At 46.7% G+C, this 15,785-nt stretch overlaps 6 protein-coding genes across 6 annotated transcripts; 3 read left to right on the forward strand and 3 right to left on the reverse strand.

Annotated features, from left to right (window-relative positions):
* Positions 1–184: 184 nt before the first annotated feature.
* TGAM01_v208163 (hypothetical protein) lies at positions 185–1,875 on the reverse strand (the record flags this gene model as incomplete). Its single annotated transcript, XM_018809455.1, has 3 exons — positions 185–465; positions 524–1,617; positions 1,682–1,875. The coding sequence occupies 3 exons, from the start codon at positions 1,873–1,875 to the stop codon at positions 185–187; spliced, it is 1,569 nt and encodes a 522-aa protein (XP_018657339.1).
* Positions 1,876–2,392: 517 nt separating this feature from the next.
* Positions 2,393–5,038, forward strand: TGAM01_v208164 (hypothetical protein; the record flags this gene model as incomplete). The annotated part of the gene is made up of 8 exons (XM_024550267.1): positions 2,393–2,604; positions 2,676–2,797; positions 2,878–2,943; positions 3,019–3,335; positions 3,396–3,476; positions 3,538–4,148; positions 4,203–4,385; positions 4,447–5,038. 8 exons carry the CDS (start codon positions 2,393–2,395, stop codon positions 5,036–5,038), a joined length of 2,184 nt encoding a protein of 727 aa, XP_024404974.1.
* A 655-nt stretch (positions 5,039–5,693) lies between these two features.
* Positions 5,694–7,378, forward strand: TGAM01_v208165 (hypothetical protein; the record flags this gene model as incomplete). Its single annotated transcript, XM_018809457.1, has 2 exons — positions 5,694–6,492; positions 7,032–7,378. 2 exons carry the CDS (start codon positions 5,694–5,696, stop codon positions 7,376–7,378), a joined length of 1,146 nt encoding a protein of 381 aa, XP_018657341.1.
* Positions 7,379–9,722: 2,344 nt separating this feature from the next.
* TGAM01_v208166 (hypothetical protein) lies at positions 9,723–10,303 on the reverse strand (the record flags this gene model as incomplete). The annotated part of the gene is made up of 3 exons (XM_024550268.1): positions 9,723–9,916; positions 10,010–10,172; positions 10,238–10,303. The coding sequence occupies 3 exons, from the start codon at positions 10,301–10,303 to the stop codon at positions 9,723–9,725; spliced, it is 423 nt and encodes a 140-aa protein (XP_024404975.1).
* Positions 10,304–11,211: 908 nt separating this feature from the next.
* TGAM01_v208167 (sulfite transporter Ssu1) lies at positions 11,212–12,870 on the reverse strand (the record flags this gene model as incomplete). Its single annotated transcript, XM_024550269.1, has 5 exons — positions 11,212–11,352; positions 11,458–12,043; positions 12,101–12,168; positions 12,226–12,526; positions 12,638–12,870. 5 exons carry the CDS (start codon positions 12,868–12,870, stop codon positions 11,212–11,214), a joined length of 1,329 nt encoding a protein of 442 aa, XP_024404976.1.
* A 737-nt stretch (positions 12,871–13,607) lies between these two features.
* TGAM01_v208168 (hypothetical protein) lies at positions 13,608–15,455 on the forward strand (the record flags this gene model as incomplete). The annotated part of the gene is made up of 7 exons (XM_024550270.1): positions 13,608–13,675; positions 13,726–13,771; positions 13,834–13,954; positions 14,009–14,177; positions 14,247–14,853; positions 14,924–14,992; positions 15,048–15,455. The coding sequence occupies 7 exons, from the start codon at positions 13,608–13,610 to the stop codon at positions 15,453–15,455; spliced, it is 1,488 nt and encodes a 495-aa protein (XP_024404977.1).
* Positions 15,456–15,785: the final 330 nt, after the last annotated feature.

Here is a 15,785-nt window from a genome sequence, read left to right on the forward strand (position 1 = left end):
CTGGTATATTATAGTGTTGCCTGATTTAGAACTGTGTATCGATTCTTAGTAATCTCGGATAAGTAAGCACCATAATGGGCATAAATTAATTGAATGAGCTTTGTATATTTCTCCTTGCTACTACATTTATTCTTCTGTCAAAATGACAAGTTAAATAGCTGTTGTAGGAGTAAGAACCAATAGATTAGAGTACATATCTGAACTCTTCGTTTTGCATATCCGTAAGATCCTCATCAATGGAGTGCAGGCCTCTTGGCGAGCCAACCCGCTGATCCCTCTTATTGTTTTCTCTGCGCAGAAGAAAGTACGTAATCGATGCAATGACGACTACGCCGCACAAACAGACAAAGCTTCCAACAAACCCTGCGTGATAAACTGGCCCTGGCGATGCACCAAAGATGACAGGGCCAATGACATTTCCAACACAGTATCCAACGAAAGTTGATGCGCTGACAGTGGATTTTTCTGGGAAACAATAAGATACTAGGCTTCATGTATAATATGTGCGAAAGAGAAAACTTACTAGTATGCCCTGCCATGTTTGATGCTGCTAGAGAAACCGCAAGACCGCCAGAGGCAACTTGTACCGCAATAAGGAAAATGCCTGCAAACAACAGGCCTCGGTTGTCGCGGGGCCCAAACCAACATATGAGAGTCCCGGCAATAGAAATCAAGCCGCAGACGACAATGAGGAGATAACGCGTATTTTTCCATTTACGCGTAATGTAGCCCGAAAGAAGAATCGAGATGGCGGTAATCGCGCCGATGGGGCATGTCAGAGCTAGAGAGTCAAAGTGGTCAAAGCCGAAGCCGTTGATGACAATGGTCCCAAAAGTTCCAATAGCACCGGACGGCACACCGGTAAGAAGCACGATGAAGAAGCAGCTGTAGAGCTTATAGTCGCGGAAAGCCTCGAAGAATTGACTCTTATTGAATTCGTGGCTGACGGTACCAGCGTTATTTCGCTCGAGTCTGCGAATGGCGATTTGCCTCTCAGCGTCGGTCAGGTGTTTGCTGGTCATGGGGTTGTCTGGAAGGAAGAAGAAGAGAACAATGGACCAGAGAACTGTGATGCCGCCGAGGATGAGGAAGATGGGCTTCCAAGAAGGAAGAGAGCCATGAGTCTGGCCCAAACCGTAATTGATAAGCGGAGAGATGGCCGTGGCAACGCCAACACAGCTGTACCAGAAACCGGTCCTCAAAGCCTGCTCTTCTCTCGTCCACCAAAAAGTTACCAAGACAGTGAACGAAGGCGCGACAGCCGATTCGAGGAAGCCAAGGAAGAAGCGATTCAGCATGATGCCGGCATAGTTGAAGCATCCGGCCGTAGACATGAGGACAACTCCCCACAGAAAAGTCGCACACGCCACCACGCGAGAGGTTGAGTAGTGCTGTGACAGAAACATCATGGGATATGTGCCAACGAGGTATCCAATGTAGAAAATCATTGACGCATTGGCGTATTTTTGGTTGTTGGTGATGGGAGTGCCATTAGGCTCATAACCAACAATGGTGGTGAGCTTCAAATCTGCATTGAAGTTGAACTGCGTCGCAGCACTCATGATGCCCTTGTCGTAGCTTTGCAGCGTATACGTCACCATCATAAGGGGGATGATCCTGTAGACTTTGGTGAGAATCAGGCCACATCAAGTTTAAGCTGTTAAAAAGGGCAATATCGTACCAGAAATCGAGTTTGCGTATAAGTCGCTTCTCTTCCTCCGGAGTGAATGGATCGTTACTCGGCTTCATATTGGCAGGATCGTCCTCGACCTTCTCAATCTCCTCCGCCGCATCAATCTTTGATTCGTCCACAGCTTCCATATTGCGAGGCTCCATGTTCATAGGGTAATCTGCTGAGAGGCTGTCTTGCTGCATGATACGGATCGATCGTGATGCTCCAGATACTGGCTGCTAAGTGGTGTAGACGTCTTATAATACTGATTCGCTAGGCGTAGCCAGCGTGTGGCTCAATAAGGAATAAGGCTGACTCTATCTCGGCAAAGTTTACAACGCAAGGAAAATAGCGGAATAATGCCTATCACGCCCATCCCCGCTCCTCGTCTCGATGGGCTATCCTGTTGCCTGTCATTCGAGAGAGCATGAAAGGAGAGAACTCGTGTTAGACCGCCACCGCAGAATTATCCACGTGAAGATTCATCGGCAGAAATCGAACAACAGAACTAAGATTCTTAATTGCCGAATTAGCCGCTCTAGCTCGCGACATTGTAGTCTCGCGGCGCCGAAAAGATGGGGGTTTGTGGGGTAGCTCGGATCCTTCATCCGGGGTAAAAAGTAAGCTGGATCGACTCCCTGCATTCATCTTCGTTTCTGCCGAACGGCAAACTTCTTCCCCAGATATTCACTCATCTTTTACCGATCATGGAATCTGGGGATGGCACTTTTTGTCTCTCGGCTCAGCAGCAGCAACGCATGGGGTACCAACAATGCGGGCGTAGTTGCTCCACGAAACCGTTCACGTGTTGCTTGCCAGAGCTGTAACCAGCGAAAAGTGCGTTGCGACGTGGTCCACGCTGGCGGTAATCCGTGCTCAAACTGCCAACGCGATGGGGCATCTTGTGTAGTACTTCCTCGGAAAAAGCATCGGTAAGTAGAAGAAGTTCAGTTGCAACAATTCGACTAAGACATGTTGACGCTTGTGACTTGATTATTATCAGGCCTCGAAGGAAAAAGGGCGAAGTGCTCGCGTTACGGGATACAAACCGAGATGGGTCTGGGACTTCGTACGCAAAGACTGCCCCTGGCAGGATGTTGGAGCAACCCATTGATGCTATACAAAGTAGAGTCATTCCAGAGACCTTGATACTTACGTTCTCTTGACGTCAGGGCCAGAGTCTAACTCTACTGTCGTGAATATAGATGATGATTATGACCAGGCCGTGACGGAGGCAGTTTCGACTGAAGACACCTCTTTCACTTACATCGGTAGGCATCATTCTTTTCTCTACCAATAGTTGGGACATGCAGAGCGTAAGAAGAAAGCTTATACTATGCTGTCAGGTGATAGACGAGGTCCACGTCATTCTGTATACGACCTTTGTCATCCCGAATCCCCGGAAGAGACCCTGCATATGCCCTCCAGTATATCCGCAGCAATATCACACAAACCCCATGAGCTGGAATACATGCGCCTCCAGGGCGTCTTTTCTAAACTTCCAGATGACGTGTGCGACGAGCTCGTGCGATGCTACTTTCAGCATGTCCACTTCTTCCTCCCGATCATCGATGCTCCTGCATTTCTCAACGAGTATCGCAGCAATGGCTCCCGCAATGTGAGCCTGCTGCTGTATTGGAGCATGCTCTTGGCCGCAGCAAATGTGAGTCTGCTTTCTCAACTCAAAAACACTTGAAAATACTTATGTGACGCTTCTTTATAGTTTGTCGATACAGACGTCTTGCAAAAAGCAGGGTTCACCAGTAGGAAGGCCATGAAGACCGCCATGTATGAACGTGCCAAAGTGAGTCGTCTAACTCTGGGTCACGAAAAGTTTAACTACAGCCCATGCTAAGCCGAATTAGTGTCTCTACGATGTCGATCGAGGAACCGAAAAGCTCATTCTTATCCAGTCAGTCATTCTGTTAGGGTTTTGGTATACCGATCCCCAAGACCATACTGGAGCTTGGTATTGGATAGGGATTGCCATTTCTCTAGCCCAAAACATTGGCCTCCACAGATCTGTTCGCCTAAGAGGGCGTGCACAGAAGCCCCTTTCGACCGCACGAGAATCTCTGATGCGTCGCATATGGTGGGCATGCGTTGTCAGAGATCGATGGGTATCTTTGGCTCGGGGCCGTCCGATGCGCATTCATAGCGAAGACTGCGATACACCATTTCCTGTAGTAGACGACGTCTTGAACGAGCTAGAAGCCGTTACAAGCCCAGAGAGCGCCAAGTTTATCCCCACTGACTCAAGAGCTCTGACCGAGATGTGGATTCGGCTTGTGAAGATATGCGATACTCTGGGGAACATCGTAAGAGTTCATTATCGTGTGAACGGCATCATACCTACTATGGCGGAGATTGACAAATATGCACAAGAGCTACAAGCGCTGGCGCAAGACGAAGTTATCTCGGGCGATTCTAGTGAGGAGCTGAGCATTCATGCATATCAGATCGATTTACTTTACCAGTTTGTGCCCCGACCATGATGGCGATTTGCCAACGGCAGCTAATATTTTAGCAGAGCTTCAATCGCAATCTTATATCGGCCTTACGCCTTGAGTCGATCTAGCTCTCTTCCAGCTGGAGCACTTCCACACTGGCGACAAACGGCCACGACCCGAGCTCGTGAAGCTGCCTCAAATACGAATGGGCTGCTACAGAGCCTCATTGAGCTTGACGCGATACGGTACTTGAAACCAATGATGTGAGTGACAGCATTTCTCTTCAATAGAACTTGCAACGAGTCTTGACACTGACCATAAAAGAATCACTGCAATGATACCGGCAATGCAGATTCATCTCTATGACTGCAAATCTGCCAACTCTTTAATCCGCGGCCTTGCAGAGAACAAACTTCAGCTTCATATGCTTGTGCTCTCAAATCTAAGAGGGACGTACTGGAGCGCGGATGTCATGTATCGGCTGTTTGAGCGAGCTCAGACCATCCTAAAGAAAGGGAGTTCCCAACTACCAAAACGAGAAAAGATCTCGGACCATCAGCTTAATCGAGTAGTTACATCTGAAAGCATCGACGAGAGAAGTTTTATCCAGGTTCAGCACGAATTGCAGTTGCAGCCACCGCCAGCGCCAGCGCCAGCGCCAGCGCCACAACAGCCCCAGCCTGATGGAATCTCCATGCTCATGACACCAGACACTTCGATGATGATGGGCGACCAGCAGCCAGCGAACCAATGGTTTAGCGAATCGCCGCAGTTTAGCGATGTCGACCAGTTGCTGAGCCCGGGCTTTTACCTCTCTGAAGACGTTCTTCCGGATTTTGTTCTTGGCTACGAAAACAGTGCCGTGTATGGCCCACTTGTTGTAGGATCGAGCAAGATGACTGACGAGATGCTATAAAGATGTATAAATCCATCTATTTTGGCTGTAAATGGTACAATAGACAGTTTAGACAGCGAGTAATAATACACTGCTCTATGTTGGAGGCAGAAGCTTATCATCACGAGAGGGCAGTTGCACACCCACGCGAGAAAGCCTCAGCTTGTAGTCGTTGCTTGAATCTTCTCCATTCGATGTCATACATGTTGCGACAAGCTTTCAATTGGCAGTAATAAGCTTCGATGCAATCACGTCCGCATTTGGTTCAACTCGCCTTCATCCATATATAACAATAGCAGGGTCATCAACGGTAGTCCGGGTGCCACCACAGCATCTCATTTCTTCCTCTCCTTTAACTCACAGCACTCTTCATCATTCTTCAGCAAGCCTCGCCTGCAATAATTAGAACACGCCGCCAACTGCTTGCAACCGCCGCCGGCAGCTGTCATCAGACACGTGTTTTGCTATTGTTCCAGGGAATTCCAAGGAAGCAGCCTTATCGCTCCCTGCTCTCACCTTTCTTTCACTCTCCATCTCACGTTTTCTCTCCACACTTTTCACCCTGCCCACGAAGATCTTTTCTTCCACATTCTCCCTTTGATCCCATCATCATATCCACCGCGGACTTCTCTTTTGTTTCCTCAAATCCCAACATCGCGCGCTGCCTGTTGCCAATATGGCGCCTCCAATGAACAAACAGAAAGCATCGGTCAATCCGTGCCCAAATCCTCACATCCCGCCGATCAGATTCGACCGCCATCAACTCCCAGCCAATGGCTACGAGCATTGGCGCCGATCACATCGCGCTATAAGTGCATACCGGGCGCAGGCGGCCAACATGACGAAAGTCGATCAGGAAATCTACCTTTTACTTCTCAAGAAGGGCTACTTCAAGGTTGCAGAGAATGCCTCCGACGATCCCAGCAATCATCCGCTGTACAAAGACTTGGAAACCAGCCCTTCGTGGCCCAAGTACGTGATGCTGAAAGCCATCTACGACCAAGAAACCTTCAACCAGAAACTCCTGGTAAAGCTTGAGATTGATCTCGAACCAGTCTTTGGCTCCCTCGAAATCAAAGACTTCACCTTGATATACAACCGGTGGCACCTCGAAAAGCGCAAACGAGAACAAGAAGTCGAAACGGACGATGATGAAGACATTCCCAGACGTCTTGTCAAAAGGGAATCGCCCAAGTTTACGCCTGCCGAGAAGATAACCGTCACCACGACTCACACTCAGAGCTCTCCCCTCGATGCCCGGAATGCTGCCGATCTCACTCTCACGCCGACAACATGTCCATTATCCACCATAGCAGCACGTGTCATCAATATTGAAGAAGCTCTCAGCAATCAAAATGCACTTCTCAGAAGTCGATGTGATGCGCTTGAGACTTCTGTGGCAAATCTTCAGCGCAAGATTGACTCGAGCCACCTCAACCTGGTCGTGCTACTCACTACCGTCTTGGAGAAGGTTGGTCAGTCGGCCGAAGGCATCGATGCCATGAGACGCGTATTTGAATGCTGATGGCTTCTTCATCCGTGGATGTATTGTTGGATGGCTAAATGTGCTTTGAAGAAGCCAAATTGGAAAAAGCCAAATGTGTCGATAGGAACCTGCAGCAAACTTGATTGTCTTATGAACTAGCCATTTCAGTACGGTATATGTACTGGGTCTACACACTATAGTTATGGAAATTACATCTGTTTCTCTCTCATAAACTCCTCTCGTAGAATAGTAACCACCGTACAGAGCAGTCTGCAGTAGCCATATCCCCGACGCTGAACTCCATGGTTTGCCGCCAATAAACCGCAGATCTTGCAGGGCTGACATTGAACTTGGCTTTAGGGGAAACGAGTCTGCAGATGCGAGGTGACAAGGGCCCCCATGTTGCGAAGACAACAGCATGAGCTTTGCGCCCTAAGCCATCTGTAATAACTACAGTATGATGAATATCCTCGTATCCTCGTCGCCGTCCTCGTCGCACTTTTCAGTCTCAACTGCTTCCAAGCTCAGTGGCTGTTGGTTTCCTGCGAGACGTTGCCACTCCACCTTGTCCAGCTATACCTGCAGTGAATGTAGCACAGCTTCTCATCGTGCTGAGCGCCTCTCAAGGCCCGAGATGTGACGCTAGGTCAGCAACTCTTCTCCTGCTCCCATTGTCAGTATCCATTCTCGCAAAGGTGGACCATGCCGCTGGTGGCACCAAGGGCCAAAGGGCTACACCCGAAGTCGAACCTTTGCAGCAGCGCTTCCAACGGCTGCTGGCAGTCAGTTTACCATATCCCTCGATATACAAGACGGTCATCGATGCCTCGCCGAGAAGTGGCCACTCGGGTGCTAGCTGCATGAACCACGGCTAAAGGTGCTTAGTGCAGAGGACTCGGTCAGTTTCTTAGCCATGCCCAACAAATTTTGACGGCCTTTGCACTTCAGCTGCCCCCCTCGGCTGTGGCCGGTGAACGGTTCCTTATCATCACATCCAGAAACAGGGCTGAGTCGGAATGCTCAACATATGTAGATATGACCGGGCACACCCAGGTGAAGATTATACAGCCAAGTGATTCCTAATAAGCACAGGTCTACGGCCGCTGTGCTCATAAAATAGTCCAAATATGACTGGGCCGATTGCGAGGCTAAGAAGATATAAAGAGTTGCGCAAGATCAGTAATAATGAGTTTGTGATAAGAAAAAGGCTTGAGCAGCATCATCCGTCGCCCCCATACAACGACGAACCAAGGGCGCTATTGGCGAGCGATTATGGCAGTTCCAATAGCAATAACTCTTACCTTTTCCTCTAACCTCACCGACCTAGATTTAGACCCGTTGTCAAGTGAAAGAGAAGAGACCATATCTAGTACATATTGGAGGAATCTCAGGACGCATTTATATATTTAGCTTGCAACTATAACTGTATAATGGCATCTTCCTAGTTTGACAGATGAATGCAATAACTAGTGCTCAATTCGTGATAATAGCGGATTGCTCGTGTACTGCCTGTTTGGTTGTAAAAGCCTACATGTAGCCTACGTAAATAGCGTGTCCTAGTTACAATTTGACCTCGACAAGCTTGTTCGCCTTCAAATAGAATACAAAACCCCTTGCCTTTGCACTCAGCTCTTTTCGAAGATACGGCGAGTCTCTGAGAAACTGCAAGTCACGTCGAACACTTTCCTCGAGGCTATAATTATCGCTGTGTCAGTGAATTCTCTGTGCTACCTTTTTGAACCGTGACTTACTTTTGCCCATTATGCATATCAAAATGCCAATGGTCAATTTCCTTTTCCAAGGCTGGGGCATTGGTATTCGCCTTGGTGTTTTCCCGAATCATCTGTGACGTGACCCGAGTTGTTCCACAGTCTACTACGGTCAGCCACGGGGTTTCGCTACCATTGTAGGTTACGCACCTTCGTGATGAATAACAATGATTTCTTTCATGCTATTGCCGAGTAGAGCCTCCAGGAAAAGTAAATCGTTGAAACAAGGCTTTACATTGCCGCCAACCGTGCTGAATATAAAAGCCTCTTTAAATCTAGTTAATAATCACATCAGATTAAACAGAAATTTGCGGTACATACCACCCTTCTTAATCTGAAAGAGTTCTTCAGGGTTGAATCGAAAGTCACAGCAGGAAACTTTGTTGTACGTGTCAGTTAACTTGCTTAAGACGTCCGTGTTTGGGAACAGCGTACAGATAGCAATAGATGGAAATACAGCATTGTTCGGAGCGTCTGAAACATGCAGGACTGGTTTTAATTCCGTATTCTCTCTGTGTTTATTGTCAGATTTGACTCTCAATCCACAGAAGAAGAAAAACAAGAGAGAAAAAAGGGTAAGAACGTACTCGTTACGAAGGAGAAGATCACCAAAAGTAACACTCTCGGTTGGAAAAACAAACGGAGCCATCTTGAAAACGTTTGAGAGTTCAGTTTTAATAGAATATTGCTGAAATGAAGATGGATTATTTCTGATGCAGAGGCGTATCAGAGGATTTTATATTGCAGTTAATGGTGACCCCTGTCCTTGGCATATGCTTTCAACTCGTGCTTTCAACTTCGTTCTTTCGGCATTTGCAATACGACTTCAACTCGCCGCTAATCCGCACGCTAGTGCGCATACGTCGTCACCAAAGTCGATTGTGTCAACCGGCTGCGAAGACACGTATCCAACTCTTCGTGCCTACAGACAGCTCGCTTAAGAAGAACTTCCCTCAACAACGCTTGGGGCTTTTGTTGTACAAGCATTCTGCCCTATCGTTGCTACTGTTAATAAATTGACACTCGTTTCTGAGATCTACAGGTCTCTAGCCAAGGCGGTCTTTTTGTTGGGTACAGGAGTTTACGGACGGGCGGCTGCAGGACTACGTGTAAGGTCATGGAGCCTGTATTGTGTCTTGTAAAGGCCGAAACGTCGGTTTGTAATACGTGGCATTGGCACTTTTACTCAATTGAGTTGAATGTTACAACAACTAAGCCAACTTATCCATGTAGCAGTCTAAATATTGCCCTAAGACTTCTTTACCTGACGGCTACAGCAGGAATTATGAAGAATTAAGAAGTATAAAGGAGATTTATTTATATTATGCAACAGCAACGCCCTTCAAACGAGACAATACTACTCAAAGTTCCTTTATCTGCCAACGATTGCATATACTGTGCTGCCTCTACGTTCTTACTATCATAAATCCTGATGCTTCGCATTGCTCTACTATGACTGAGGCATCTTCTCATGTTGCGCAAGCCCGTCAATAGCATCAATCCATTTCACTCGATCCTCAGTGAACATCTCAAGATCCGGTCGAAAACCGTCTATGACACTTTTGTCGTCTAAAATCCCGGGCTGGATGATTCTCATCCCTTCCTTGCCTCCGAAAGCGTCGCCCCACCGGTACATTGTGGTTCCTGATATCATTTTGTTAGCTCTTGACGAAAGCTACTCACACCATTCGGCGCAGGCCAAGGCCATCAAAGCCGTTGCAAGAAAATTTGGCTTACCACAGTCGCTGCAGAAACAGTTTACGATTCGTTTCCCACTATCGGCGATTTTCGATATTTCCTTTGGATCGCCGAAAACTTTGAACCGATCACTCGGAATGACATAATTGTTGCTGAACATACTGCCGGTGTAATGGCGGCAATTTGAGCAATGGCATATTGCCTATGCATCATGGTCAACGCTGCCTGCTTCTTGGCGTAAACATAATCGCAGGGCATCATACTTACCTTCCTTTCAGGCTCGCCTGTGAACTCGATTGTTATTTTTCCACAATAACAGCTTCCAGTCGTCATGGTTATTTGCGCGTGTGTGCGTGTGTACTTGTGTGCTGTAAGTGTGTGTAATGAAAACTGTTAGGGATCTGTGAATACTCTTTACTGGACAATTTATGAGACAGATCAGGCCGCGAGTGGCCAGGGTCGCATGGAGTTTATATACTGCAGTATGCGTGATTGGTCGTTGACTGGTAATGTTGGTAAGCATAATTCTGTCCAGCTACGTCACATGTGCCATAGTTTCTCTCATATCTATCAGCGAAATATCCTTGTCTTTGAGGTGACAAGCTCCAACATATAAACGTAGCGTCGCATCTTCAAGCCCAGGCTGATAAATAGCGACTTGTCCCTGATGACTTCGACATTAACATAACGCTAGTCCGCTGCTCACCAGAACGCTAGTCCGCCGGTAAGGGTCCAGTTCCCTCTTTCAGGCGCTGGCTGTGGAGGAGGCCCATAAAAGAACAAGCCTATGAAAGAGCTGATACCAATAAGCCCACCATGGCTTCACTATGCCTCGAAATTGTCAGCCTAACAGGTGTGGTAATATCCTAGACAGGGGCTGGACAATGACGAGATTCGCAGAGCCATACAAGTAAATATCGGCAAAGGCGAAAAGTAAAGTAGAGCAGCTCAATGTATCGGCATGTCCTTTCGTTTTTGCCCCATCGCTAACGTAGACTAGAGTCCCATTATGTTTATTCGTCAAGTGCCTACTTCATAGATAAGACTATGGAAAGGTATTGGTGACATAGAGCAATATCTTACCTGGACTAGCTAGTGGTTGATTCTGAAATCCACTCATATCCGGTCATGATGCAAGACGGGAGAAATGTATCAGCTTCGATAAGCACAGCACACTTATATACATTCTAAGTAATTCTATATATCTAAACACAGCTATATCTTTTCTGCCACTGTTTTACTTATACAGCTTCAGTGGCTTGGCTCTTCTTCTTTTTCCACTGTTCGTAATCTGGTGCCATAAATATTTTACCCTCTATGATTTTGCTTATTGTAAGGACAGCAACCATAATCCACAGCAGTACTACTATAACCGCAACAATCTGTTATTCATGTGCATTAGCTTCTCAAGACATTGCTTGGTATGAAATATCCCCAAAAAACTCGTTTAAACATAAGGGGCGTTGAGAAAAAAGGATGCAACTTACAGTTCCTAAAACATTAAAGAATCTAGACGGCATTTCTTGGCCAATTGCTATTGTTGCACCAGCCCAGACACCAATAGGAAACGTGAATCCCCACCAGCCCATGTTGAACGCGAACTTGCAACGACTCAGGCTGGCTAAAGCAAAGAAAATCCACGCCAGACCATTTGCCCACATAATGAAGCCAAGAATCCAACCTGTAACATATAAAATCTCTCCAGAATTGGTTCCCATTTTCCCGAGGACGCCGGTTTTGGGGAAAACTTGAGCTGCTACTTTGCCGAGCTGCATAATCGCATATCCACCTTGGCCAAGGGGCGCAACTGGTAAAAACATGGATACTATGGCTTCCGGAGGCGGTAAGCTGTGCATTGACAAACGTTGATACAAAATAACCAAGCAGGTTAGAGAGAGCGGCATGGCGGTTCCCCAGAGGAAGTATGAAGTCATAAGAGTCCAAAGAGCATGTCGCTCATTCTCCATGACCTCAGCCAGAACTCCGCCGATAGCTGACGCGACGATTGCAGAAGCTATGGGAAGAAGCCAGGTTGCAGAAAGAGTCTCTAATTTCACATCGTGAACATGCATGCTAGAAAATTCATTTAGTTATATTAATTGAAGCAACAAGCCGATGGTCATCACTTACATGACAAATGGTATCCAGTAGCAGATTATAATCGATATCGCAGCGTCAATCCACCAAAGCGTCCATGCCTAAAGAAAAAAAAGTAAGCTTTATTTCAAGTCTCATCAAGTCTCGTTTCAGCTTACCAAGGTAACTGCCCAGCTGCCCCACGCGGGCACACAGACCAAAACAATCATCTCAACAATTGTAGCGAGACCAATCGGAAATGCTCCCAATAAGAGGGGTACACCAGGATGTCTTATCATGGTCATAAATAGACCTGGATTAATGAGGTACCGAAGTGCAGATATGAATGTGAAAAGAATGAATAGAAAGAGGTTCAGACAAAAAAAGATGACTGAGATCCAATACAACCAAGCCCCATTGTAAGGGAGGTTGTGAAGGAGGATAGAGACGATACCAGTGCCCATGTTGACGGTGAACCACCTGAAAAAAAGAAGCTTTAGAATTTTCGCACATTATATATTATAGACGCGTCATTGGAGATGCTCTAATTGCCAGACAACATGAAACGAAGAATCTGAGATGCCCACTTACGCTGGAACAAAAGTATGGACAACAGTCCATACAGTTTTCTTGCGCTGTTGACGAGGGACGGGGTCGTCATCTGGCTTCTCCATATCGGCATGCGGAACATTGGCCGCGGAATGTATTGTAAGGTTGCCGTTCGAAGATGTCGAAGACGTAGCCACGGCTGTAGTTTCAGGTCTTGGACCAGCTAGGGCATTACTTCTATAAATAGAAGATACTTGTCCCAGAGAGCCGTCCATTGCGCATCCTCTTCCAACAAGAATAGACGTTCGCTCGGAAGATGGTGTCAGGTCCGAAATAACAAGAAAAGGCTGTATATGGTGGGTGATAAATTTATATCAATTTAGGTGTCAATGGCCATATATATAGCATTCAATATCGCCTGAAAGCCGCGGCATGTTCCTGATTTAAATGGGACATCGGCCCGGACCAGACTCAGCACAATTCTCTTAAAATACACAAGATTAGCAAAGACTTCGCCCCATCAACAATCATTTCACGCGTCACAGTAGACTGAAGAATTCATATTATCGTATAAGAACTCCCCATCGGCCATGTCCATGAGCCAATGAGAAGCGCGTTTTGATCACCAGAGCAAACACCGAGAAAGATCAATCCCCGGCCCGCATGGACTAAGTCCTATGTAGAAAAAGGCTCCGCAAGCAGGATCTCCGGCGTAAGGCGCTTCCAACATAGAAATAGCGGGTTATTACCTTTGTATTCCCGCAAGCTTTCTGCGGCAGCATCGTTTTGCCACCATTATTAGTCAGTCGGTCTCCTTAGCCAAAAGTCAGATCCCGCGGCGTTTGTATCTCGGACAAGAGCGAACACCATGGATATATTTCAGCCGCACTTCTCAGCCTGGTTGTGTCCACTAGACAAATACATTTCCGATTGACGCGCGCGTTTACAATATTTTGTGAAAGAAAAAATTGCTTCACATTCACCCCATTATTTAACCCAATTACCACACACTATGTCTCAGAAAAAGATTACAGGGGGAAAATTACCGATGCCGCCGGCCAAGGTCGCATGTTTGCATTGGTACATATGCTTTCTTCTTCCCTTTGATATTTACTTCTAACAGAATATAGCCGGACAGCGAGAACACGCTGCAACGGCGAACAACCATGCTATGGGGTAAGTAACAGGAAGAAGAGCATGACCATTGCACAAATTAGGATCTGATTGTTCTATTGCAGTGTAAGATAAGAGATCGGGTTTGCTCCTACATCCCCAGTAGGAGGGGCGGTTCACGAAGGAAGCGCGTCCAGAAAGAACACGTAACCGAAGACGAAATATCAAGGTCACCTCCAACTCAACGTCTGTCATCTCCGCCAGATTTGTGTTATAAACAGGATTGCTGATTCATCCTAGAAGTTCTCACTCTTGAAAGTATCGAACACCTTGTCATTCCAGGAGCCGGCCTAAAGCGACCAGAAACAATTGAACAACAGGGACAATCATATAGGAAAGACAAAACCCTTTCAATAGCCAGTCCAGCTGGTAATCATGGAGCTAGAGTATATGAAAAGGAAGAGGAGATGTAAGTGTGGCTGTTATCATATCCAAAACTTCACTGTCTCTCTTGAATCGGGCTGATGTATAGAAAAAGACTAAACGCTTATTACATCTTCATTCATCCTTATTTCCCAATACTCCCTCCGCCGAAAAGTCGCTCAACACCCGATTGCCCTATTCCTTGGCCGCTGGCGGAAACAAAGAAGGCTCTTCCGAAGTTATCAGAATCACCTCTTAGTCTCGCCCTTTCTGCCATACTTGCACTTATTCCCTTACCACAAGAGGCGCGCTGTGCTTCGGCGGCATGTGTTTCTTTTCGAAAATCTCTAGCCCAAAGATTTGTACAAGCGGCACTGCAGCGCGTCGACGCTGATTCGGAATTCCTTGATTTCATTTCAGATCTTCATGTGGGCTCAGCAGCCGTCGCTGGGAAAGTCACAGTACCCCGAGACCCTCTTCATCCACAAGCACCAGTGGAGCTGGAAAGTATCTTAGCACTACTTCTCTTGAGCAACTATGAGCACACTGAACGAGCCAATTTGCTGAAAATGACAGCCCGAGCAAGTCAAGCTTTGATAATAGCAAAGAACATGTCTCTCCATCGATTGGGACTCGAAAATGACACTTTTTCTGAAGCAAGGAGAAGGGCTTGGTGGATGACCTACTTTTGCGCGCATCTGTGTTCCTTGGTTCGACAAAGCGTGAGTTGATACACACAACGTTAGTCCTGCAAGTTGAAGACACAAGCTGATCTAGCTCTGTTCCCATTAGGCATGTTTAAATATTGATGACGACAGCCAATTCACAACACCTTATCCACGATTAGAATGCGATCCAGAAGTCAGTTTTTACTCAGTGTATTATTAGTATATACATCAGGCTCTGACACTTCCAGGCATGGTTAATCTTCCTCGATGCTCTGCGAGTCGGAGTAGCAAGTGTCAAGTTTACGTCCAGCTATAACGAACAACTACATTCCCACGCGGACATGTCCGCTGTCAATGAACAGATGAAATTACTCGACAGATGGGTTCTACAAGTCTCTAATCGCGCAGAGAGCTATGTACCCGTCTCAGGCTCCGTGGAACTTGATCCTGCATACGAGTCTGCTACTGCGCAAGTAATGCGACGACTTGCACGAATCAGATTATCTAGGTCTTTTATAACTCCAATCCCATGCCGTAGCAGGATTCAGACTAATTCCTTTTCTCATACGACAGCACGAGAATTCGCCTCCATCGATTTCAAGCCTTTTCGGATACTCCCCTCTTCAGCGCGAATCACTGTGATCTCAAGACCATAAACAGCTTCAATACCTCCGCCAACATCTCGAATGAGACGAATATTGCTCCATACGATATACTCCAATCGCCTGCTTTCACTTATGATCAGTCGACCGAGATTTGTGTGTCATCCGCGTTAACAATCGCAAGACAGTTACAAAGACTACCCTTCCCTAGCACATCCATCGGGATAACCAGTTCTCGGGCAATGCCTACATGCACATGCTGTGCTATGCAAGCTAGTTACGTCTTACTTATGCAATTTTATAAACTTCACGCCGCCCATGCTCAGCCGATACTATTGGGAAACCTGTCCCAAGATACAGAGCGCACTGTTGACGAACTTCGGC

This window comes from Trichoderma gamsii (assembly GCF_001481775.2).
Source record: "Trichoderma gamsii strain T6085 chromosome Unknown Scaffold_33.2, whole genome shotgun sequence".
NCBI lineage: Eukaryota > Fungi > Ascomycota > Sordariomycetes > Hypocreales > Hypocreaceae > Trichoderma > Trichoderma gamsii.